This window comes from Stegastes partitus, unplaced genomic scaffold (genome assembly GCF_000690725.1).
Source record: "Stegastes partitus isolate 25-593 unplaced genomic scaffold, Stegastes_partitus-1.0.2 Scaffold817, whole genome shotgun sequence".
NCBI classification, from domain to species: Eukaryota; Metazoa; Chordata; class Actinopteri; family Pomacentridae; genus Stegastes; species Stegastes partitus.
In genome coordinates, this window is record NW_007578548.1 from 267926 (window position 1) to 294094 (window position 26169).

General features: G+C 38.6%; 3 protein-coding genes across 6 annotated transcripts; 2 read left to right on the top strand and 1 right to left on the bottom strand.

Moving 5' to 3' along the window:
• The first annotated feature begins 1561 nt into the window (after positions 1–1561).
• Positions 1562–13929, top strand: LOC103365190 (interleukin-18 receptor accessory protein). Of its 3 annotated transcripts, none has more exons than XM_008292559.1 (12): positions 1562–1761; positions 2130–2328; positions 2873–3047; positions 3140–3290; positions 7522–7587; positions 10123–10252; positions 10432–10586; positions 11505–11642; positions 11986–12096; positions 12223–12333; positions 12414–12529; positions 13220–13929. In XM_008292559.1, exons 1-12 carry the CDS (start codon positions 1686–1688, stop codon positions 13472–13474), a joined length of 1683 nt encoding a protein of 560 aa, XP_008290781.1. In that variant the 5' UTR covers positions 1562–1685; the 3' UTR covers positions 13475–13929. The 3 variants fall into 3 exon arrangements, with proteins under 3 accessions (XP_008290781.1, XP_008290779.1, XP_008290780.1); XM_008292557.1 differs by having other exon boundaries at positions 1565–1761; positions 12190–12333; XM_008292558.1 differs by having other exon boundaries at positions 1566–1761; positions 2888–3047; positions 12190–12333.
• A 157-nt stretch (positions 13930–14086) lies between these two features.
• pcnp (PEST proteolytic signal containing nuclear protein) lies at positions 14087–16880 on the bottom strand. Of its 2 annotated transcripts, none has more exons than XM_008292555.1 (5): positions 16805–16880; positions 15934–16160; positions 15478–15543; positions 15341–15396; positions 14087–15204 (listed from the first exon to the last, which is right to left on the bottom strand). In XM_008292555.1, the coding sequence occupies exons 1-5, from the start codon at positions 16851–16853 to the stop codon at positions 15093–15095; spliced, it is 510 nt and encodes a 169-aa protein (XP_008290777.1). In that variant the 5' UTR covers positions 16854–16880; the 3' UTR covers positions 14087–15092. The 2 variants fall into 2 exon arrangements, with proteins under 2 accessions (XP_008290777.1, XP_008290776.1); XM_008292554.1 differs by having other exon boundaries at positions 15934–16163; positions 16805–16877.
• A 67-nt stretch (positions 16881–16947) lies between these two features.
• On the top strand, positions 16948–23155 carry stk16 (serine/threonine kinase 16). Its single transcript, XM_008292553.1, has 8 exons — positions 16948–17013; positions 17399–17523; positions 18147–18366; positions 18451–18584; positions 19331–19418; positions 20074–20202; positions 20337–20458; positions 21104–23155. Exons 2-8 carry the CDS (start codon positions 17438–17440, stop codon positions 21240–21242), a joined length of 918 nt encoding a protein of 305 aa, XP_008290775.1. The 5' UTR covers positions 16948–17013; positions 17399–17437; the 3' UTR covers positions 21243–23155.
• The last annotated feature ends 3014 nt before the right edge of the window (positions 23156–26169 follow it).

Consider the following 26169-nt stretch of genomic DNA (forward strand, 5'->3'; position numbering starts at 1 on the left):
TTACTACATGGTTGAATATGCTGTTTCTTTTTTCTTTTTTTTAAGCAAAAGGACTTTGTGCAAGATTCTGAGGAGATGTTTATCCAACAACCACATCTTGCAACACAATGTTTTTTTTAAAAAACTAAATATGCTGCTCAGAATGACTGGAAAATACCTCTATTACATCCTGGGTCTCACCAATCTGTATTATAATTTATCCTAAATGGCTCTGTTTCCAGCTCTGCAATGAGAATGATAATAATAATAACTTTATTCATATAGCACCTGTTAAAAGCAGTTTGCAAAGTGACAGATAAGCTGATAAACAGGGTACTCAGGAAGAAAGTGTTAAATGTTACAAAAGGAAGCCAGACAGGCCAAACAGGAAGATAAAAAAGACCACAGAAGCAAAAAGTGCATAAACAGAGTTAAACATGGTAAAAAAAAATAAAATAAATTAAAAAATACAAAATTAAAAAAATTGATATAAATTAATCACTGGAACAAACACCAGTTGATAGTAAAAGAGAGTAAATGAGGTGATACTGATTTTCTTATTTCTAAATGAATATTTTTAGCTATAAGAGCCCTATAATCCCCTTGGTTAGTATTGGTATCCTACACACAATGCAGTTTACATGACAAAGGCAGCAGGTTTGTTGCCCAAATTTCATAGTAGCTTTTGAAACAATGAAACAACATCTCTCATTTCAGACAGGGATTGATAAATGCAGGTTTTGTGTTTCTAGTCAAGAACTATACATTTTGGTGGCTGAAATGACTGTTGTTGGCAGATTTTATCAGTTATATGCTCAACCAAAGTCCAGTTAAATCATGCTGCAAATAATGATAATAATGTTAACAAACTGCTAAATAGTCATTAGAGATATGTAAAACTTGAACACTTTTAACCCACTTTAGAGGTACAGAGGAAACAGCAGAGGCTGATGTGGGCCAGGGAAAGTGCAGATATGATCCAAATAACCAGGTCATCAGTACATGCAGGTTAGCTATACTTACCGCAGCTCAAAGCAATGAGCATATGCACCACGCTTTCAGTCCCTCAGTTTGCTCATTAAAAACTGTGTTTGTGTTAATTAAAAATAAAACTAAAAACACTTTACAGCCTTTTGAAATTTGCCTAAACTGCTTTATCTTTACAGTAGTTTAATCCTATATTTATGTGTCCCCTGTTGGTGTAGCCTATTTACTTATAATTCAGTATTCTTTGCACTTCAAGTCATGAAAACAAGTTAGTTTCAAAACTAATACAAGTTGGTGTCACAAGAATTTCACAATTGAATTTCCCTTCTGGGATAAATAAAGTATTTTTCATTTCAAGAGGAAAATAGAACTCAACAAAATACTCTTCTGCAGTTTACATAGGAAGTGGCTAACAAGTAAGAAGAACATAAGTATTAGAGCAACTTACTTCCCGTGAATTCAAGTTAAATACCCTCAAACAGGAAACTGAAGGAAACCACCTACTCCAGCATCTATACGCCCTTAAAAAAAAAGTGAACCACAAGACTTTCAGCTCAACAGAGAAGACGCAACTACTAACGATGGAACTGAGAAAATACCAAGAACTCCGGATCAGATCATACTAAGGAAATATTCGGAGGAGGGGAGGGGGGGAGGCTGATTTCATCGCAGCCATGACTGACACCAACAACTAGTTACTACAGATTTAAAGACTCAGCATGCCAACTGAATACATCCTGTATTTGTTCATCTTTCCCAGTCTTTCTGTGGGATGCCATCCAGGGAAAAAAACAGGTATTGTCTTTAAATACAACTCTTACAAGTCTTTTAAATTGAACTTTAAAGCTGGAAACTGTACTTTTAAAGTGTTGAATGTTTTAAAAGATGTATGCATGCAGTTATTAATGGCATCTCAAACCTCTACTGCTCTATTTATTGCTATTTAACTATGATTTTTATGTTCAAAGCAAGGCGTGTAACCACATAGTGCAATTGTGTTTTCTTTTGATATCCGATTACAAAACTTCATAATATGATGAGATGCAACACAATATGATTTATTAGGAGTTTAGAATTAAATTTTTCCTCTTTTTTTTGTGGCTCTGCCTCGGAGCAGCTTTTCAAACTTAAATATGACTGTGAGCACTAATCTGTGTGTCTAGCTCAACAGCAGGATGCTACACGTCTGCACTACAGAGCTGTGGAGGGGGAGACCTTTATGTTGCCGTGCATTAATTCTTCGCCGACTGTGTGGTCCAGGACTGGAGAAGGCGGAGAAGAATATAAAGGTCATTCGTTTGACTGTGGGAAAGCATTCTTAGCTGAAGCAAAACATTCTGGAAAGTACACAGACCTCACAAGGTAAGTGGTGATAATAATAATACGATATATATGGAGGATTTTAAATGATAGTTTCACATTTTTAGGTCTGCCTTGAAACACAGTTACATGTCCACATGGAAGGAGCAGCTGTTGCTTCCTGTAGTCATTTCACTCGTCTGTACTGGGCACAAAGAGAGCCCAGTTCAATAAAAAGTTACACTGTTTGTACAAAACTTCTCAGCATTAACAGACAACACTGCCTGTGGAAACACAAAAAGGGAATTTTGTACCAGATTACAAACCCACATAATTTGACCAACTTTGACTTCTGAAGCCTTAAATTAAAATGAATGGAGGACTCATTTAAAACAGAAAGGCATTTCTGCACTATGGAGAAGAGGAACAATTACAGCAGTAAAAATGAACATGTGAGTAATGTTTTGAGATTACAGACTTAAAAAATGTGAGCCTATCTTTTCAGATGCTATAAAAATATGATTAACTGTTCAACTAAAATGTGTATTATAATGTTTGTTTTTTAAGAAGTGCACGTTACTGCATGAATTTCCAGTTAAGTGTTCAGGTCTCTGCTGTCCAGTGGCAGCAAGCTCATCTTCCATCTACAGGTGGAGAAACTCAGTGTGGGATGCTACCAACCTGGAGAGAAAAGCCATGTAACGTTGCGTCTGACTGCTGGAGGGAAGCTCACCTGCCCAGGCCTCAAATGTAGCAACAACACAGATGTCCTTTGGTACAAGGTGAAGTATGCACAAGAACTGGATTAACCATTTCACGATGCAAACGTTGAAATCGCAACAAAAAACACTCAGACATGTGTGTCCTCTCACAGGGCGACAAGACTAAGTCTTGTGTAGACAATGGGGAGTTACAATTCAAACCAGTCCGTGAACGTGACGGGGGTGTATATTTCTGTGACAGACGACTGAGGGAGGAAAATATCACATGGACGCTCAGGAGGGCTGTTAGCGTCACAGTCACACGTAAGTGGAGTTAAGTAATATGCAACTTGTTTTTCACATTGTAAATAACGTTCACGTCAACATACAAAGATTTTTTTCTTTTTTCCCTGAAAGCTGTGACACTAGAAAGTACAACAGTACAGCAAAAAAGCAAACAAACAGGTTTCTCACATCAGCCAAGGTAATTAAATGGTGAAAACAAATCTACAAGGGTACTTCAAAAGGTTCTCAGTGTGATCAGAAAACATCACAGAAGAAAGTTTTTTCTTATTTAATATATATATTTTTGAGCTTTTTGCCTTTATTTAGAGCAGTAGAGATAGACAGGAAAGGGGGGAGAAGAATGGGGAGAAACCTGCAGCAAAGGGTTGTGAGTGGAGTCAAACCCACGACCGCTGCGTCAGGCAACTACAGCCCCTGTTCATGGGTCGCCCGCTCAACTAGGTGAGCTATAGGGGCGAGAAAGTTTGTTCTTGCATTTTTTTTCAAAATAGTCTCTTTTAACTTAAATGGTTCACTGAGGGGGCTGCAAGGTGGCGCAGTTGGTTAGCACTGTTGCCTTGCAGCAAGAAGGTTGCCGGTTCCCGTCCCAGTGGGGGCACCGGAATCTTTCTGCGTGGAGTTTGCATGTTCTCCCCGTGCAGCGTGGGTTCTCTCCGGGTTCTCCGGCTTCCTCCCACACAGTCCAAAAACATGTTGAGGTTAATTGGTGATTCTAAATTGTCCGTAGGTGTGAATGTGAGTGTGCTTGGTTGTCTCTCTCTAAGTGTGGCCCTGTGATAGACTGGTGACCTGTCCAGGGTGTCCCCTGCGTTCACCCTAAGTCGGCTGGGATAGACTCCAGCCCCCCCGCGACCCTAATGAGGATTAAGCAGTGTATAGATAATGGATTGGTGGTTCACTGAGGTTCAGGCTTCACTATTGCTTTATGGAAGGTCACATCTTGAGCCTCCAGAAACTCCTCAACATCATGGATGACTTCATCGTCACTCTGAAATGGTGACCAAGCAGGTTGGATTTCAGTTTGGGAAGCAGATAGAAGTCAGACAGTGAAGGTTGGGTGAGTAAGATGCATGAAGCAACAGTTCAAAGTCATGTTTGATTGCTTCTGTTTCCTGTGCTGTAAGGATGGATTCATTGCTCTGTAGCAACAGCACACCATTTCTTCTCTAACTTCCTCTAACTTACTGATGTTACATTTTTGTGGACAGTGATATAAGACTTTATGGAATATAGTTATGCCCCAGAATGGGAGTTACACCCCTTGTTTCCAGGTGAGATCGAGAACTTTTTGAAGTACCCATATAGTGCTTTATTTATAATTATCACATGTACAACTCTGAAGAAAAATGCACATGACTTAAATTACACAAAAGTATAGTTGCCATGAATAATATTTTTGGCGAACAGTTTGCTTGCTATTGGTGGAATGAAGTCTAGCTGAAGAAATGTAGGAAATACTTGCCTTTATTTTTTTTATGTTTATTGATTAGCACAGCAGAAGTCACGAGTAATGAGTGGGAAGCTGTAGCACAAGCAGATTGGATTTGTAATCACATGAATTCTTACAAATTGTAAACATCTTTCCCATTATTACCTTTCCCCCCTTCTGTGTGTCGACTCTTACAGTCTTGTTTGGGGTATGTTGGTAGTAGTTTATCCCTGTCAAGGTGAACACCAGTAGCAGTCAACTGTTGTTCTCAAATGTCGAAAATGTGATAGAAAGTGCTACTGCAGTTAAAATGAAAGAAGAAGTATACCTGAGTTCTGTGCATGAACTTAATTTAAAAGCAACTGAACTTCACTTTGTTGCTGTTGGGGACATTTTACCTTCCATCCAATAAGCTTCTTCACCTCTAATTGACTGATGAGTAGTCACAGAAATGTATTATTACCCCCAAATAGGTACTGATGCCTAGAGTGAGTGATTGTGAAACTGCCAGGTTTCACAACGGCGGTTGTGATACCACTGACGTTCTCAGGCTAGGATCAAGATGTTGATTGTGAGAAAACTAACAGAGGAAAAATCTACAGATTACATCATAACTACCTGATACAGGGTGTTGTGGCCACTTCCTCTGCCTAGAGATAGCTGTTCTGGTAAAAGATACTTTCCACTATTTGGGAAACCTACAAGACAATTTATTAGAAACTCCTCAACAAACATTTTGATGAGTTGAACTAAAAATGTTTCATTCAGGTTTTTGAGAGCTTCAAAAACTTACTCGAAACACATAGAACGAACAAAAACATTTTCCACCATCAATCAACCTCTCTACACTGTGAACCACAAAGACATTTTTTACATTTTCTACAAAAGCTACCCTGGTACTGGATCCACCTTAGTGTCATGAGCTATGGAAAATTTTGTTTTCAGTTGTTTAACCCCCTTCCTAAACACTGGCTAATATCAAACCCAAAAGCCACCAGTTCCTTCCATAGCAGGTGATTAGATGCTTGTGTGTTTACTGCAAGCATTGTGCAAGACTGCATGTTTAAGTCAAACAGGAAGATAATACTGGAGTTGCTTCTTTCCACTGATGCAAATAAAATCTAATTATATATGCTAAAATGCATGAAATGGTTTTTGTAAGGTCACAATATTTTTGTAACTTTAGCTCTAAATTTGTCAGGTTAGTCTTCATAATTAACAGTGCTATGGGGTCTGGGCCATAATATTTATGATACTTAAGTAAGTTCCAGAATGTGTAATCTGGTCTTAATATTTAAATTACTAAGTTTATCCTCTATTTTTAATAACATTTTAGGGTTTCAGCCCTAATGTGTATCCTAGTCAGGTTTAGTCGTATTTTGTGTCAATTTTGTAGAGTTTAATCCCTAATATTTAATTTCTCAGATAAAATCTCACTCACTGTAGAGTCTTGACCCAATATTTACATTTGTTAGGCTAATCTTAGAATTTCCATTATTTTTGCCGGGCAGTATTTTGACAGCTGTTGTCTTAAATGTACTTTATAAAAAAATGAAGAAAAATTTTTAAAAATAAAATAACAGGATTATGTTTTCTTTCTATAAATGGAAGTAGAGTTATTATGGAGAAAGTGGATGCAATCTGCTTGTGTTGGATAGCCTGTAATTAATACATTGCTTTTGTTATTCGAAACAGTAGACATTTTGTCAACCTGCAGTCGCTGTGGCCTGTTTTGATGAGCAAAGAGGTCACAACACAGAACCACTGTTACTTTTTGGATTTTTGTACTAACCATTTTATGTTTATGTGTCAGGGAGGATGTAAAACACAGTATGCAAAAGGAGAAATGCAGGAAACATTCTCACGAGTTGCAAATCAATAACGAGACAACAAGTTTATTGTCAAATCATGTTCTATTCAGTTCCTTCCATCATGTTTGGGACAAGGACACATTTTCCTTTATTTGCTTCTGAGCACCGCTGTTTTATATTTGAAACCATAGAATTCACATGGGATTTGAGTACGCTTTATTTAAGGTGTATTTCTATATATTTCTTTTTTAACAGAGAAATTAGTCCCCTCATTTCCATCACAATGTCTGGGACCTTGTAGAAGTTAATAATGTAGTAATGGCCAATAACGTAATAAATTTTCACTCCTTAAAATGTAACAGGCCAATAACGTAATGAAAGTCCTGATCGTTTGGCTAATAACGTAATAAATTATTACATTATTGGCCTGGTAAGAAAAAAGCAAAAAATTCTTTGCAAATGTAATAACCAAAAGTTATTACATTACCGGTTCAGGACTTTTATTACGTTATTGGCCAGTGATTATGTTATCAGCCGTTATTACATTATTAGCTTCTACAGACCTTGCAAACTATATTCTGTTAATGATGTTCCAAACAGCTGATTTTGGTCATTCTAGAGTTTGGATGATGTCTTTTACTCTTATTGTTGTTTTTCAGCCTCACAATGGCAACTACAGACTCCAGAAGTGATGAACAGCTTAGAAGAAGGCATATTTCCCACATACCATTACTAATCAAACAATACCAGAGTAATCCAAAATGTACACAAATGCCCTAAAATGTGGATTATGCACTTCAATCGCATGAATTGCTAAACTACAAATTTAAACTGTGGTGCATGGCACAAGTAAAGGACGAGGTTTGTTGCAAATTTGTCTCATAGTCTAAAATGTTTTGGGGTTTTTTTTATCTTGTGTGTCAATGTCTCAGAATAGAGCTTGGATCTGATTTGTAGTTTTTTCCCATACACTGTAAATTTGGTGACCTTATCTCCCATATCTACACAGCACGTAGTTCGCCAAGTTCCCCACCGACGATTCTTAATAACAGCGAGCCAGAGGAAGTGGAGCTTGGTAAGTGTATTCAAATGTGCTTTTAGATAATCCTACAGCTATCAGATTTAACAACTCAATTAGATGGTTTTGATGTGACCTAGTAGAGTCATAATAGCCATGCAGATTAAGAAGAAAAAAATACAATCAGCAATTTATACAGAACTGACTTTGCTCTGGTGAGGCTTTCAAACCTGTCTAGCATGTCATTGCAATGATGACTTGTTGTACTTTTAATGCATGTCACTGCAGTTTATACATTTTAAATCTAAAAATAATCATGATTGATTACATGATGGTTTCATCTTTAAATTACTTGTTCATGCATCTTCCAAATGGGTATGAAAAACAATGTTTTATTACTTTTATGTAAAATACCTGTGCAATAACATGATCAATGTTAAATATCTGTGCAGTAACTTTTATCAATGTGCAATCCGGAAAAAAAACATCATGTTATAATATATCACAACATGTGCAATACTATATTATTTAAAAATGCCTCTCCTGATATTTATAATTTTTGTATATATAGGTATGTATATTATGCCAAATCTCACAGTATACAATGCAGTGACAATAAAGGTATCCTCTTCTCTTCTCTTCTCTTCTCTTCTCTTCTCTTCTCTTCTCTTCTCTTCTCTTCTCTTCTCTATGTATATATACAGTGCTATGAAAAAGTAATTGCCCCTCTAAACCAATTAACTGGCTGGGCCACCTTTGGCAACAACAACTGCAGTCAAACGTTTGGATAGCTTGTGATCAGTCTTTTACATCACCATGGAGACGTTACGCCTCAGTCTTTTCTGCAGAATAGTTTCAATTCGGTCACATTAGAGGATTTTCGAGCATTAAGTGCCCTTTTAAGGTCTTCACCAGCATCCCAGTTGGATTCAAGTCTGGACTTTGACTCAACCACTTGAAAATCTTAATCTTGTTTCGGATTTGCTTGTGTGCTTTGGATCATTGTCATTCTGTATAATCCATTCGCTGCTTAAGCTTTAGGTGATGGGCAGATATTCTCCAAATGGATTTTCAGATACACAGCACTTATGACAACTTATCCAGGTCTTGTGGAAGCAAAGTAGCCCCAAACCATCACACTACCACCATGTTGGTATGATGTTTTTCTTGTGGAATGCACTTTCAGCTTTACGCCAGATGTACAGGGACCCATGTCTTCAAAAAAGCTCCCCTTTGACTCATCAGTCCACAGGATGTGATCCTAAAAGTGTTGGGGCTCATCTACATGTTTTTTGGGGTTTTTTTTCAAATGCCTACGGAAGCCGAGAGCAGTCATGGCCGCACATTTTTTTAAACGGCATTTTCTCGAGATAACGAGATAATTATCTCGCTATCTCAAGAAAACGGCGTTCGTTTTCTCAAGATAACGAGATAATTATCTCATTGACAGTTTCGGCTGTCACTTCAGCCTTCATCAGAAGTTGTCGGACTTCCTGGTGTGACGTATCTTATATAGACAGCTGACCGGGAACTCCGACATGACGTGTCATGAGAACAGCTGACCGGGCATGACAACTTACAATGAAGTGCTCGTGCCCGGTCTCGTCTGTCCTCCCGCCCCCCGCTGGTGACTGAGGATGGAATCCCAGGTGTGTGGGAGGTCCCACACACCTGGGATTCCTTCCTGGACCGGGCACGAGTGGGCCAATACAAACACCAATTATCTCGTTTTCACGAGAAAACGATTCTTGTTATCCCGAGATAACGAGAAAATTAACTCGTTATCTCGAGAAAACGGCGAAGAAAGAACAGTAGCAGTAAAAGGACCACTCTCGGCTTCCGTAAAATGCCAGACGAGCCTTTGTGTTCTTTTTGGTCGGGAGTGGTTTGTGCTTTGCAGCTCTCCCATGGATGCCATTTTTGCACTACTGTGTCTTCTTTATTGTGGAATCAAGTACACTGACCTTAACTGAGGCAACTGAGGCCTGCAGTCTTTCGATGTTCATCTGGGTCTTTTTGTGACCTCCTGGATGAGCGTGCTCTTGGTGAAATTTTAGTGGGCCGGCCACTCCTGAGAAGGTTCACCACGGCTACATGTTTTCATGTTCATGTCAGTGTGCTTCTCTGGAGTCCCAGAGCCTCAGCAATGGCTTCATAACCCTTTCCAGACTGATGAATGTTAATGACTTTGTTTCACATCATATTTCGTTCTATATCGGTCATGTTTAGATTCAACAAGCCTGCCAGTAATCATACGTGGATGTGACTGGTGGAACTGAACCCTGATTGCCAACTGAATGTGATCATTTGGTAGACTGGTAGCGAAGGAGGCAATTACTTTTTCACATGGGGCAAGGCGGGGCTGGACAGTATTTCTCCTTCAATAAATGAAATCATAATTTAAAAACTTGCACTGTATATATTTTGTTGGGTTATCTTTGTCTTATAATAAAAAAGTATTTGATGATCTGAAACATTTACGTGTGTCAAATATCCCAAAATATATAGTAGATATTTTGTAGGGGGGCAAATAGGTGTAACGTAGGGGGCTTTTAAGGGGCTGTATTTAATACCTGTTTTTATTTGTTCTAGGTCTCCCTTACAATCTGACCTGTAAGGTGAGCTTCGAATATGAAGAAGGGTTTTCACCAAAGGTATTGTGGTACATGAATTACAACGGCAACACGGAGAATACGACTCTGCTGCCCTCGGAGGAGCTTCAGTGAGTCACTGCAGTCCCTTAGTCAACATTTGCTTCTTTTTCCAGCAAGCACCTTCATTGTTCAGTGCCTCTGTTTGCTTTGTGGGATTTTGTAAAATCCAAAGACGGTGATGCAGCTCGGTCTGGATCACAGGTTTGCTTTCGTATGCAAAGCAGTTAACACTGTTTCTGTGATTCAGTCCGCAGCGAGAGATTCTTGAGGAATTAAAGATCATTCAGGTCTCCATCATAAAAAAGGTGACGCCACAGCACTTGAACCACACGTATACCTGCAGCACAAGTAATGCCGTAGGAAACAGCAGCATCACTATCAAGCTTAAAAGGAGAAATAAAGGTACTATTGGTTCTGTTGTCGTCTTCACATCACATTAATTTATAGTTTATATAATCTTGGATGAAATACCAAAATAAATTGGCAATGCAGTAAAATATACACTGTGACATGTTTCAGTAAAATTAAAAGAATCTCCAGAATTTAACTGCATTTTCACAGTTTTACAACTGTATTTATTTAAACACTTCGTTACTGTATATTTAATTCCAGCGTTCTACAGGAAAATATGAGGTTTACTGTTTAATACTGTGACTGTAACTCCTCTTTTTTGCAGATTTGTGCCTTGTTTGGGTTGTTTAGTCTCATATTTTCATCGTTTTGTGTCTTGTGTGTATCATTTATTTGTCTCATCTTTGTTGTTTTGTCATTTGGTGTCTCATTTATGTTATTCTGTGTCTCCTTTTGTGTTGTTCTGCGTCTCGTTTTTGTAGTTTTCTATCTCATGTTTGTTGTTTTATGTCATTTTGTGTTTCATTTGTTTTGCTCTATGCTATTTACTGTCTTGCTTTTGTTGTTTTCTGTCTTCTTTGTGTCTGGTTTTGTGTAATTTCTGTCTCGTTGGTGTTGTTTTGTGTCTTGATCGTGTCATTTTGTCTCTCGTTTTTGTTGTTTCCTGTCTTGTTTGTGTCACGTTTGTTCACTTCACACCATCAGTTTTTACAGCAGCCTGCTGTTGACACCCTTCTTGTTTTTGGCGCCAAGAAAGCATCAGATTTTTTTCTGTTTTTAACCATATCTTTCAAAACCTTGGATCGATGAGTCTAAATTCTTACTAATGTTGCCCTTTCTGCTGGATGTGTCAGTAAGCTAACTAGTTTGCCATATCAGCTTGTCAAATTTGCATTTACGGCTTGAGTCAGTTATTGGTGCTTTAAAGACATGCTACATTCTAAGAGTGTATTTTGAACCTGCTTTCAGCAAAATGGCCCTGCCTGGTTGGACATGCTGTTGTGTCCTTCCTGGTGGTAGCTGGGCTGGGAGGGATCGTGCATTTGAAAAGGCTGGAATTGGAGATTATCTACAGATCCTACTTTCAATATGGAAAACATGATACAGGTCAGACACACACACACACACGCTATAATATAGAAACTCAATGATAAACTGATCCTGAAGGCATATTTCTGCCATGCTGACTGTAACTGCTGCTCACTTTCATTGGATAAAGCCTGACTTCAAGATAGACCTCCACCACTACACAAAGAAGCCATTTGTTTTCAGCTCATTTCACCCTATGTACTGCAATGAAATACTGTGATCACAGCTTAAAATAGTCTTAATCGAGTGCATATAGTTGAAAAAATGTAGACTGCACACTATGAGGCTGCACTTCAGCTCGGGTTTAAATCTCTAATGCTTGCTGTCCTTTTTTTCTTTCACATGATCCCACACCTACCAGAAAAGAAACAGTTTGACGTGTTTCTCTCGTACGCATGGAGCCCTCTGTTAGCAGATGTTACGAAAAGTTGGACTCTTTCCTCCAGATCAGGATCTTTCAAAAATGAGGAAGGTGGGTTCTACATATTGCATTAAACCGTCATCCGGATTTCATTTTCACGTCATTTCAGTGATTAAGTAAATTACCCTGTTCTTTCATTGGCAGCATGTCAATCTATCACAGAACTGTTCAGCACAGATGACGGTGAAGCCACCCAGAGACCACTGGAAGTGTTGCTTCCCAAGGTGCTGGAGGACCAGTGGGGGTATCGACTCTGTCTGTTAGACAGAGACATGCTTCCTGGTGGAGGTCAGATGATGGACTGTGCGTGTCTGTGTGTGTGTTTGTTGTCCACAAATATTCCTCATGTTTTTGTTGTTGTTTTGCAGCATACACAAATGATGTGGTCCTTGCAATAGAGAGAAGCCGAATGCTCATCTGCGTCCTGTCAGCCGACTACCTCACCAACAGCAATGCTGTCTTTGTGCTGGAATCAGGAATCCAGGTAGACCTATATTTCTCAGATATTAGAAGTGTAATCAGTCTAGGGTTTCCTCAGGCTCAGCACGTTAAATGTAAGACTCTAAAAATACATATGATGATATATATGATATATATGATGATGCTATTTGAAGAAAATATCAAAAAGAGGACTCAAGTGTTCTGTGCACAGAGGAACTTTGAAAGGTATAACATGTCTCCTGACAGTTTACACATATAGTAATGTCTTACAACCAGCATGAATTATTGCATTCAGCCAATATTTCTTCTTTGTAAAGAAATGTATGGTTGTAATACCTTTTGAGGGCTTTTTAAAGGAAACTGATCCCTTCCTACCTTATTGTCAACTACTTTCATGAAAATTCCCTTTTAAGTGTATTTTTACTCTCATCAGTATTTCCCAGGTATTTCTAGTAAACCATGACTAAATACTACCCTCTGTCATTGTTAGAAACATTAAGTCTTCTTGGTTGGAATTCCCAGCAACACACATCCTGAATGCACTGCTCAAACATTCACACTTGTGTCATTATATTTGCTCTGCTGACACAAACTGAAAACAGTAGCTGCGTGGTTGGAGTAAAAACAAAAAAAAAAAACACTGGTATGGTCTGATTGAAAACTGCTTCAAAGAGTTGTTGAGCTGTTCAATGCACGTGTCAAATATTTGATTTTACTTGTTTGACATTTTTAGGCTTTGCTGCAAAAGCGTGCCCTCAAACTCCTGCTAATATGGACGAGTGGAGCGTCTGGATCCCTCATGGAGGCAGACCCTCCACTGCCCACCCTGGTCCGAAAGGCCCTGAGGGTGTTGCCCAGTCTGAAATGGAGCTCAAGCAAACCTGCCAGATCCAAAAGCAACTTCTGGGGATCTTTAAGGAAGGCTATGCCCAACATAGACAGTGAGGCTGGCTTCAGTCATGCAGCACCAATGATTAAATTGTGTTAGAAGTATTATATTTCCAACACCGTGTACAGTTTTTTTTTGTTGTTTTTTCTTTTTTTAAACTTTCTAATACAGAAATGCAAATTCTACTCCTACACTTGTTACTTTACGTGATTTCAGTGCGAGACCGGAAACAAAAAAATAAATGACGGAAGTTTCCATGATGAAAATTAAAATGTCATGTTCAAATGTAGGAAAAAGTGTCAACCTCAGCGCAATGCTCATGGTCCAGTGGTGATGTGTGAATTTCCATCTGTACCAAAAATAAACTGTCAGCCCAACAGTGGAAAATCATTTTTCTCTTGCAACTCTGCAGTTTAAATGATTAAAATAATGGGAGAGAAAATGTACTAGTAAGCTTAAAAACAACAGATGCTCTAAATTATTAAACAAAGTTAACATTCAAATGGTTTCTCGTGGATTTTGTTACTGTCAATATGTCAGCAATAAAAAAACAAAACAAAACAAAAAAAAACTTAACATATCTAATCTTTTTGACTGGCTTTCAAACATGTATTTAAAAAAAAAAAAGTCTTGTGTGATGACAAAAAAAGAGGGCAGCAGTGGATCTCACTCATTTGGGGATGTCTGCAAAACAGCAAGGTAAGTCACGGAGGAATTCAGTGTTTATATTTCTCATCAAGGGGGATTTCCAAAAAGAGTTTCAGGCACAGGGTAAAGTGTGACATTTATCTGAAATAAAAGGATTAAAGCAATAGTTGTGACATTGAAGTGGCAATGAAAAAAAAGCTTGCAAATGACCTATATCTGAACCACTTAGAAATAATTCACAACTGTTTACCAGAACTCTAAAGTCCATGTCACGGCTGAAGGTTTCTGGTTTTCAAAGTTGCCAATTAAAATACATGTTAAGTTGGGAACATAAATATAGATACAACCACATCTCTATTGCATTCAGCGACTCAAAAAGAAATATAGTTGAGCAGGCGAAACAAATAACACTAGCACGAAAGCTTAAACAAATACATGGAGAAAAAAAAGACGACCTCTGAGATGGCACAGCTGGCGAAAACAAAGGGTTGGACATAGAGTTTTAGAAACTAAATTAAACACAAACATTCATTTGTACACCTACTTTCTCTGCAACACATAACACTCACACTCCAATTTGTGGATTTCAGAACAAATCACTGTCACGCTGACTGTGTACATTTTTACACAAATAGACAAGCAACACATTTGCTCAGCACCACGCCTAACCAGCTTCAGATAGGAACAAATACATCACACAGGGAGCATGAGGGCTCTACTAGCTTTTCTCATTCGCCAGCAGAAAGCAACAGTTGCAAATTTTAAACAGTTTAAACAATATTTTCGCTTATTTGTCTGTCTCGTCCCTCCATCGCCCATCCACACCTCTCGTAGAGGCTTGACCGTCTGGCAACTCTCCTCTCAGGGTCAGCCAGTAGTGGTTAGAAAGGTAAATGCGGGTTCAGTTTCAATCATAGAAAGGCTTAAAGTATTCTTCATGACATGTCCACATAGCTCAAAAATTGTAAAAACCAAGGCTACAGTGAGGAATTATTTAAGCCTCTAAAGATATATGACATGGTTAATCTATACAAAATTATTCATTAGTGACAAAATCTGTGGCAGTCATTTACAATTTGTCTGCTTGAGCCTTCAGCTTCCTCTCCCAAAGTTTTTGATGATCAGAGAAGCCCTGCTTGCCCTTGTTGAAGGAATTAGGTCCTGCAGACGTTGGCGTCTCCCTGAAAAAAAAAACAGCAATATTAGTTTAAAAAAAAATATATATATATATGAAGTGTAGTAATTAATAAAAATGGTTCAAAAGTTGATTGTTTTCAAAAAAGCAGAAGCTGAGCAAACAGTGCATTGTGTACATACCTGCCAATGTTCTTCATCCTCATCTTAGCTTCTGGAGGCATCTCCTCTGGTTCACTCTACACGGCATCAGAAAGTTAGCACATCTGTTGTTTATGCGTTTGTACACCCATGACAGTGTTATGTGCATGTGCACTTACATCATCGTCTTCATTAAAAACAGATGGCTTTTTTGGAGGAGCTGCTGGTGCAGGCTCTTTAGGTTTCTAGAAAAGGTTGAAGACACAAGATTTAGCAAAACAAAACAAAACAAAAAACATACCCTAGCTGCATTGTATGTCACCACTGCTTTTATAAAATAGAAAGGGCAATGCCTCACATGTGATTAAGGTTAACCCACAATCAATCTGATCATGATCAATGATTATTAATTGTTTCAACACCATTCATAATGAAGCTGACACATAAACAGCATGTGGTTATAACTCCTTAGGACTTTGGCCTTCATCCTCTTTCTGGGCCTCTCTAGCCCTGTGCTATGAATGCGTTATGATCATTTACACTTTCATGCTGTCATGCAACTGTCTGTAGCTTCATGACAGCCTGATCCAAGTTACAACACCATGTCTACAGTCTTTGCATTGCTACAAACTCACTGTTGCTCCAAGTTTGATAGATATGGGGTTCGATTTCTTCGCCATCTGACTGCTCATGCTAAAGCCTATTTTGGAGACTTTGCAAGGTGCAGGTGGGTCTGCTGAGGACTCATCTTCATCTTCAGGAGTGAGGTGCTGGGAGGTGCGCTTGACTGCGGTCCCTTCTCCCCCCACAGTGCTACAAGAGACAGGCTTAGTTTTCACTCTGCCTTCCTCCTCCTGCGGCCCTGCTTGAGGCAAGACAACTCACCAAGGTGAACAACTGTTTTCTGGGAAGTGGAAATAATAAAAGCTATATCACCTTTACCTGTGAGGCTAGCCAGCAACGAACCAAAGGTAACTTAAGTTCCAGTCTACAAGTTAACCTACAGTCCGAGTCCATTTAGGGACTGTATGTGCAGAAACTACCCACAATATCAGAGTTAGAATTAACTTACAGGTAATGTTTGTAGTTGTTGAGAGCAGGCAATAGTAACGCCTCTACTGGGGGTAACCTAGCTGGATACCTGTGCTACGTAGCTTAGGTTAGCTACTTAGGCTAGCTATGCAAACGCCAGGTTAGCAAGCTAACGGGAGAATAGAGAGTTTAAGGGAGACCTGTCAGTAGTAACTAAGTCTTTGCTTTAATATCTGGATTACGTTAACGGTATGTCAAGTCCACGGCTAACTAGGTGACATTAATACAATGTTAATTGTTATTTCACATTTGCTAGCTAACGATTCATAGCTAATATGAAGTTATCTTAGTAAAGTTCTCCGAACATCTCCTCACTTGGGGTCAGTTTTAATCAATAAACGGCACACCAAGCTAACGTTATATACAGATTATTTCTCGGCTACATTTTAGATGCTAAAAAAGCACAAATATCACCTCCATCGTCGCTGGAGTCCCTCCTGTTACGCTCGTAATCCGCCATCATATCTCCTCTCAAACGCACTTGCCGGTTTCTGCCGCCAGTCTTCTTCTAGCGCTGTGTGCCAAACAAGCCTCGCGCTGTTTATAAGAAAAGAAGAAGGAGGAGAAGCGGAAGCGGAAGCAGCGAAACATGGTAGCAAGCTAACTTGATAAACATAACGCTGGTGAGGAAGATGTAATACAATTAATTATTGAGTCTGTGTTGTGTAAAACTGTCCATTATATTTGGCAGTCTCTTAAAATAACACAGCTACTTTGGTTAACGTTAAAAGGAAATCAAAGTTCGGGGTCATATTTTGTCTGTTGTAGCAAGGAAGTTGCTATGCTAAGCTACTTTAGATGTTGTGTTTTGTTAGCTAACGTATCGCTTAACGTTTCTAATTTGTCACTTTGTTAGTTGTCTTAGCATACAACTTTCCACACTGGGCTAGTATCTCACAGTTTGCTTTTAATAATTAACGGGTTTTAGGAAGAAAGTAAAATTACATCTCTATATGTCCGGCTGTGTTCTCGAGTAACTTTTTGTATTTGTTTTTTCATTCCTCCCAGAGCCTTAAAAGCTTGGCGTTAAACAATGTACCAGTCAAGATGGGGCAAACCCTGTGCATATGCTCCCGTGGCTCTCTCACCATCGACAACAAAAAATATTACTTTGTCCAGAAGCTAGACGAAGGGTAAGATAACATTTTCACACCGTTTGTTTTTAGGTAACTCCACCTGAGTGTGATGGTACTCTGCATTTGTTTGGCAACAAATCCGATAATAATTACCAGAAATTAGATTTGTTCATGGAGTTTAAGCCTTTGTTGTCCAAAAACTGCTAAGCCTCACTGCTGCATGAAGTGGCATACTCTCGCACTGTAATGAACATGGGCTCTACAAGTTATTTTTAGAGTCAGACCTACATACAGCATCTTGACTGAATAATTAGAAACTGTCACACCAGATCTTGTGACAGTCCCCCAAAATACACAATTTATGCCTCATTGAGGAATGTTTCTGAAAAAGCTAGTACATTTCTGTTGAAGAAATTGGGGGGGGAAAAGGGTACTAGTATTTAACAGGTTGATAGGTACAAATGAGTTTGGGGCTGAAAATCTCATACTTGCTGGAAAACATCGGAGCATACTGACATGGATTAATGTTTTGATGGCCTTTTAATGAGATGTATTTACAATATATTTAAAAAAAAAAAAAAAGAAGAAGAAAAGAAAGAAATGTAGCCACCCTCATCATTAGTCCAATTTGGGTTCATCTGCTCCTTCCAGACTCTAATCTTCGTGTGCTTTCACTTTAGTGGCTTCAGTTACGTTGATCTGGTAGAGGGGGCAAAGGATGGGCGCTTCTATGCCCTGAAGAGAATCCTGTGTCATGACCGTGAAGGCCGCCAGGAGGCTCAGACAGAGATGGAGATGCATCAGATGTTCAATCACCCCAATGTCTTGAGCCTGGTTGCACACACCTTTGTCGATCATGGAGGCAAGAGTGAAGCCTGGCTGCTTCTGCCTTATGTTAGAGTAAGTTGTTGCAGCAGTTGGCGCGACCAGAATAAACTAGCAGGAAATTATCAGACTGATATGTTGTTGTGTTTCTGTGAGCAGAAAGGAAGTCTGTGGTCTGTTCTGGAGAAGCTAAGGGACAAAGGGAGCTTAATGCCTGAAAAACAGATTTTGCAAATCTTTCGAGGAATCTGCTCTGGACTAAAGGCCATTCATGAAAAAGGCTATGCACACAGGTAGTCCCTCTCTCTGTGTACACACTCACACACACATTTGCTCTTCACAGCTGTCACAATATAAAAAGCTTAAAAAGCTACTGGTTGATACTGGTTCTACAGTTATGTTGAAATAATGAGCTTGCATACTGTAACTTACTAAAATAGTTGGGGAATCAAGACACTAGACAAAAAAAGAGAAAAAAATGTTTACCGCACAGTTTTGTATATTTTGAGAAGAAAGGTCAACATAATAAAAAAATAACCACTGTTTTGAAATTCACAGTTGTGAGTCTAGCAGCCTTTTGCCATACTGTAGCTATTATTGGGTAAACAAAAATGGTCTACTTTAATATATTCTGCAACATATAAGCTTATTTGGAGCAAAGAATGTGAATGTGGAATGTGTACGTTTGGTCACTGTGCCAGTAAGCACCTTGTCACAGCACAGGATTAGCTGAGGATACAGAATTACAGTTTCTATCAAGGCATTCCGCATAATGAGGTTGATCATTCATTCTGTATTGTCCACTTTTGATTTGGCAGAGAAATACAAGTTAAGTAGGAATTATAATGTTATCCCTATCAAGTATAAATTCTCATGTGTCTCAATTATGATATTTAACTATTTTGCCAAATAGCAACTTTTGTGTGTTCTTCTTTTCTTAATATATATAAATAAAATAAAATATATATATATATATATATATATATATATAAGAAAAGTGCCTGTGTCTGAACACATGCTATGTGCTTTAATTTGACAGAGACCTAAAGCCCACAAATGTGCTTCTGGATGAGGATGACAGGCCAGTTCTGATGGATCTCGGCTCAATGAATCGTGCCAGGATTGAGGTAAAAAGTGTTGAAGTGTTTTATGTTCTAACTGAACACTTCATAACCACTGATACTACAGGTCTTAATTAAAAGACAGAAAAATCTGATTCAACTCAGACAAATGACCTGTATGTGTGTCACACTTCCACCTCTAGATGGCAGAATAACATTTTTGATGCTAGTGAACCTCATACAAAACATCATGTGTCACATTTTTAAAGTGGATATTGGCAGTTATTTCTCTGACTGCATCTTACTAGATTTACTTTCTATGTACTTTACCAATGAAAACATGCAAGTGAACAATAAACCAACGGAGACATAAGTGACATGATGGGGAGTTAAAATACATTTTTACAGTTTTTATTGTGGGATTTGCTTGTTTGCTGCCTGAAAGATTTTCGTGTTTTTTTTTTGTTGTTTTTTTTTTTAAACACTTCCAACAATGTGTATTTCACTTGCTCACTTTTTGTATTGGAGCATCGAGCTTGTAAAATTTTGTCATAGTCTTTGGATATGTGTGGTACTGCTGCAAGTTTATTTTTCACATTTCCATCACTTGATCTTCCAACACTGATTGCGTCCTCAGAACACTTCATGACATTAGAGACTTATCTTTTAAACATTAGGGCCTGATTCTTACTTTGTGATGAAAAATCTGTGTTTATTCCAGGTTAGAGGATCCAGAGAAGCCATGACCATACAGGATTGGGCAGCCCAGAGGTGCACCATTTCCTATAGGGCTCCTGAACTCTTCAATGTAGAGAGCCACTGCATTATCGATGAGCGCACTGATATCTGGGTATAGTCTGAAAGTCTTCATCCCTTTTTATTTGTGAAGTAAATCCCTGAAAGCTCTGGTGAAAATTACTGTGGAATATTCACTGACTTTACTGACTACTTCTTTTTGGGTTTTGATTTGTGGTTTTCCTGCAGTCACTTGGCTGTGTGCTTTACTGCATGATGATGTTGGAGGGTCCATACGATCTGGTGTTTCAGAAGGGGGACAGTGTTGCCTTGGCTGTCCAGAATCCAGTGACCATCCCACAGTCTTGCAGGTAGGTCTTTATGCTGCAACTTTATCGAACCATGAAACTTTAAGTGATGCCATTAATGCATCAGTTTCTGTTTCTGCCATTGATAGTGGTTGAAAACAAACATGTTTTCTACTGAGAAGTTTAGTGAAATAAAAAAACATGTTGCAGTTCAAAGTAATCATAATAAGGTCTGGCTGATTTTAGGGCTTATTATATTATATTATACTTATATTAGCAGCCAAAAACTAACCTAAAATATTCTTCTACTGGACTTTCATTTACATTTGCTTTCCTTGGGTAAAGTGCAGCGAAATGAACTGGAGTCTGGCTTCTCAAGTCCAGTACAAGCTAACTAAATGTAGCTTGTTTCCCTTTTTAATTGAGCAAAAAATGCTATGTGACAACACAAGTTCAGTAAGCTTTTTTTTTTTTTTTTTTTTAGTTTAGGTTGTTCTGGTAGTGTATGAACCCTGACTATATCCTTGAGACCTTGCCTGCAGTTGATCTGTTTTTTTGCAATATCAAAAGACTTTGTAACAATACTTATCCTGTAATTGGTGTTAGTGATGCATGCTTGTACTTGCATGTGAAAGTCATTTTTTAAGGTCTGCAGCACTAAATATGGATCAAAATGAAAGTATTATTTGGTTTCTGTTTTGTGCCCAGTTATTCAGAGGGTCTGCAGATGCTGCTGAGCTCCATAATGGTTTCAAATGCCCAGGAGAGACCAAACATCAACTGGGTTCTTGACCAGGTACAGGACCTGCAGAGTCGGAGCCCGAACACCCAAACCAACATGGTCTGATGTTGGACGGTGCACTAGGTGTGGAGTCATGGAGACCTTTGCACACTCTTATTTCCAACTTGAAATAATTTCTTTTATTTATTGACTTTAATGTAAAAGCTAAGGTACCAGTTTTCACTCATATTGGGGAGCTTGGCAACAGTATCAGCTTTTAGTTTGAATGATCCATTCCATCACAGAACATTGTTGTAGTCCTTAAAGATTTACCAAATGATCTGATTAATCTAATTTGCCTTAAGTGTAATTTGTCCCAGAAGTATGATGCTTTTGGCAGTGGTCATATGATGAAGTGGCTTTACCTTGTTTTGAAAAATATATTTATTGGCCGTCTCAGAGAGTTGCATAAGAAGATGGATACAACGCTCATACCGGTTAGTTCAAAGTGAAGCAGGAGCCAGCAGCCTGTTAGTTTAGTTTACAATTGGAACTGGAAAAAGAGGAAAACAGCTCCCCCTCTTCGAAGGCAACAACATAGGCCAACGAGCACTTTTAATGCTCATTAATTATCATGATATATCTTGTTGGTTCAATCAGATTGTATTAACAAGAGATAACATGTTAATTAGTAAGCTTTAAAAGCTTAGTCAGGTTGATTTCACCTTTGGATGGAGCAGTTCCAGTTTTTATGCTAAGTTAAGCTTACCAGCTAGTGGCAGAAGTCTTAGCAAAATGCGTATCTCTAGCGTATAACAGTTTTCGTCTTAAAGTGTAGTTTGAATTTTTTATGAGAAAAGGGACAACAGAAAAGCTTTGCCAAACTTTCCAGTGGAAGAAAGCTACCAGAGTTCAATGCATATCGGAAGACGTTCCCTACCGAGAAGGAATATAGTCCCTTTCTCTTGATCCTAATTCCTCAGTTTTGTGTTTGTAACATCTCGTGGGTTACACATGTGGGCTGTAATCTACAGTGTGTACCTCCAGCTTTTCACCACACCCTTGTTCACACTATTTTTGCCTGAACTGAGGAAAAGTTAAGCAGCAGAGAGCTCTTGACCTGCAGTACTGCATTTGAACACACAAAGGTGCTCCACCATCACAGTCCCCCTTGCCACATAGTCACATGGTGATTCACCATGTTTGTGTGTCTGTATGAATTGACATTTCATAAAACACAGCAACACAGTATCTGCTTGCACGAAAAATGTAATAAAGAAGACGTTGTCAGGAGAAGAAGTTGTTACACACCGAAACGGAGGAGAAAGAAATTTTAAACAGTTTAGGGATAACCTGAAAATGTTTAAATTTACTGCAAGTCATATGTGGCATTGCAGGTGGACCCGTTTTACTTAATTTTTCTCTGTGTTGTGTTTTTAAACAGTTCAGTATTTTCCATTCCAGCTCGTGTTTAATTGGGACTTTCCTGTCATGTGTGAATGCCGCCTCACACTTTTGTTCTCTCAGGGGTACACCCACATCTCAAAGGGTCTAACGGTCTTTCTTTGTAGACCCAAGTGGTACCTTTAAAACTGTTATTAGACAAAAGTAATATTTTGGGCATTTAAGTTTGATGCTTTTGTGACTGTAATGCAGTGATTATAGGACCATATGAAACTGAAAACTGTCCTTGATAGTTAACTTGTATGGTTAATTGTTGGAATGTATTGGAATGGTAACTGACACGCTGCTTAAATTTATTATCTTTTAATGCAAAGTTTAGATATGTTAAATGATTATAAACTTTTGTGTAACTGTTAATGGTAAGCTAATAATGGTCTGATTCCGCTGATAAGAAATTTTCTAAGTGTATTGGTGAAGATCCCAAATATTAATAAGAATGTGTTTTGGAAAGTTATGTTGAAATTATGTTTCATCTCTTATTCACTGCACAGTAAAGGATAAATAAACATGAAAATGTAGCACTATGTATACAGTTTTTAATATAATTGTGAAATAAAATGGCATCTTACACTTAATAATAGTCTGTCGAGAAAAGTGTATGAGTCAGTATTTAAATGAAATTGCCTCAAATGCTTTGACAATAGGGCAAAACTATATTGTGCACCGTTGCTAATCAGTGGGTTCAGTTGCACAAAATCAAGCTATGAAATCTTCACAGAAAAGCAGTAAAGTAGGTGTTGTACTCTGTGGCTTTAATGTACTGTCAGGATGTGGTCAGTTTAGCTCATTTCTACTCTATCAACAATGGAGGAAATATTCAGATCCTTTATTTAGGAAAGCAAAGTAACACTAATGTTAATTCCTATTACAAATAAAAGCCCTGCAACTAAAATGTCACTTGAGTAAAAGCATGTAAATATTATCAGCAAACAGAGCTGCAGAGATTTATCCATTACTTCTCAACTAACGGACAAAACGAGACATTTAAGCACATCATCTTGGAGTTAGTAAAATGCTGATCTGCATTTTTTCACCATTTCCCGACATTTTATGAACCAAACAAGTAATCAATAAATTGAGAAAATAATTGTTATTGGCAGCCCTATTAGCCAAGTTAAAGTGATCATAATTCAGTGCAGGATTTTATGGTTGTTTTTAACTGAGGCAGACTATTTCATACACAGTTGAGGGGTTTTGTCTGTAGTAGAACATGTGTATATTGTTATAATGTTCTCTAAGTACATTCTTAATCTGTTACAACAACAACAAAAATAACTAAAGCTGCAAATCTTGTCAGTTTGGGGTTACACCTTATCCACAGTGACTCTGAGGTCACAACTCCGGCTACAAACATGCGTCATGACGATGACTTAATGCAGTATACACCTGTCCATTGTACCTAAAGCAGGAATGTCTTACTTCTTTAATCGGTGGATATTTTCTCTGAAATGTACTGGATTAGAGATATAAAGTAGCATGAGATGGAAATACCTAAAATAATAGAACCTTAGATTTGCGGTTTTAAAATTAGTAATGGAGTTCTGCTGGAAAGATTGTCCTTAAAGTGATAGCAGTAGTTCTCACTACCAAGTTCCACACTTTCTTGGGAAGCACCATCTGTCTGGAGCTTCATCACATTAGTGTTCGTGGCTGAGTAGCAGCTCTAAAGCCAAAATTCTCCACGTGCTGTACCAATGATTTGATGGAACGGCATAAAAAAACACTGCCACTGGACCCTGGATCAGTGAAAATTGGTTGTTGCATTCAAGTGATAAATAATGCTTTACTTCCTGGCACCTGAATCGTGATTTTGTGGTTGCCAGAGGAATCATACCTTCCTTGATTCATATTGCCATCTGTAAAGTTTGGCGGAAGAGGAATCGTGATGTTAGGCTGTTTTTTATGGTTTGGCTTAGGCTCAGTTCCAATTAAAAGAAATCTTATTTGTACAGCATATGATGATATTTCAGCCAGAAGTGTAAGTCCAACAGCCTTTTGGTTTGTGCAAAACAAATTCCTCTTTTAGGATGACCGTGCCTCAGTGCATAAACTGAGATTCAAAAACAAATTGTTTTCTACATTTGGTGTTCAAATGTTTGCCTGCACAGATTAGACCTTAACTTCAAGCAACACTTTTGAACTGGACCATCATTTCCAGGCCTGGTCTCATCACCCAACATCATGACTGAGTCTCTAGTGGCAGAGTAGGTGCAAATCCCTGCAGACAGATTTCAAAATCCCTGAAAAAGTTACTGAAGAATGCCAATTTTCATGTGTTTTTTAAAGTGTTAACAAATTAATTTATTGTGGCGAGTCAAAAGAAGTGACTTAATTTATTAAAAAATGTTGCTTCTGAACCATTTCGGTGGTAGCTGTTCATTTCTAGCTTTTAAAACAAGTTTTCTACACTGCAGTGTGACTGAAAATTCAAAATTCTGTACTTGTTTTGAATTAAGTTGTCTCAGTCGTAGATGAATTGTCTCCCTTGGAAGATGAGCACAACCTTCATCTGACAGCACTGAGCGCTGGTGGCCATTCTTAGCATCTCTTTCTGCGTTTGTGTGTGCGCAATCACACGCACACACACACATGCTTGGAAACAAATATCAAACTGCTCATGCAGCTGGATTTACAGCCCGTACATCCACTCAGATCAGGGAGATGCCACACTTCACTGCTGCCCCAATTACTTTCAAAGGTAATTCCTACCTTACCAGGCGCAAACACACAAATATGACCAGTCATAAAGAATACACAACATGCCACATATTTACAGTGCATATGCCCTTTTATACACAAACACCCTAAGGAGTCATTACAGTTGAATTAATAATATCCTGTCTGATTTCTTCCTCAGGCCCACCTACAAACCCCAGACTCCCCTGGGACTGGGTTCACGATGGAGCTGTGTTTATGGGTTCAGCAGGAGCCCACACATACACACACACACACACACACACACACACACACACACACACGCGCGCGCTCACGCTCTGCCCCCACCTTTTATATTCACCATCATCTGCCTGTGAAGGGCTGAATGATGTCATACAACACAAGTGCAAGGTCAACTCAATGTTCGCCCACATTTTAGCACCAATTTCACGTGCTTTTGCTTGTCATTCAGTCAGAGGATGCACTGGCGCTTTGGAGCCCGTGGATGTGTGTTTCATTTGTAACCTCAGCCCAGTCTTCAAACACAAACACACTTTAGCTCTCACACCATAAACCATCTGCGGGCTTTATTGATTTGGCGATGAATCAATTAGTGAATTATTTAATTAGCAAAGCATTATGGGTCAGTGCAGACCTGCTCCCACCCTGCGGTGTTCCTAGGTCTCTTTAAATCATTTGCACATATGTTTGGAACCCATGAGGATGCGTGCATATCTGTGCAAGAAATCACCACACAAAAGTTTCCCCGAATGCAGTGAATTCGGATACGATTCCAGGGAGACCTTGTAAAGTCACCCAGTAAGTTTCTGTTGTTACTTGCCAGAGGAGAGATCCTATTTCTTTAAAGCTTTATGTGTACGGACTCGGAACTTTTGCTGTCACTCAAGTCCAAATTAGTCTTGGCTGCAGCTGA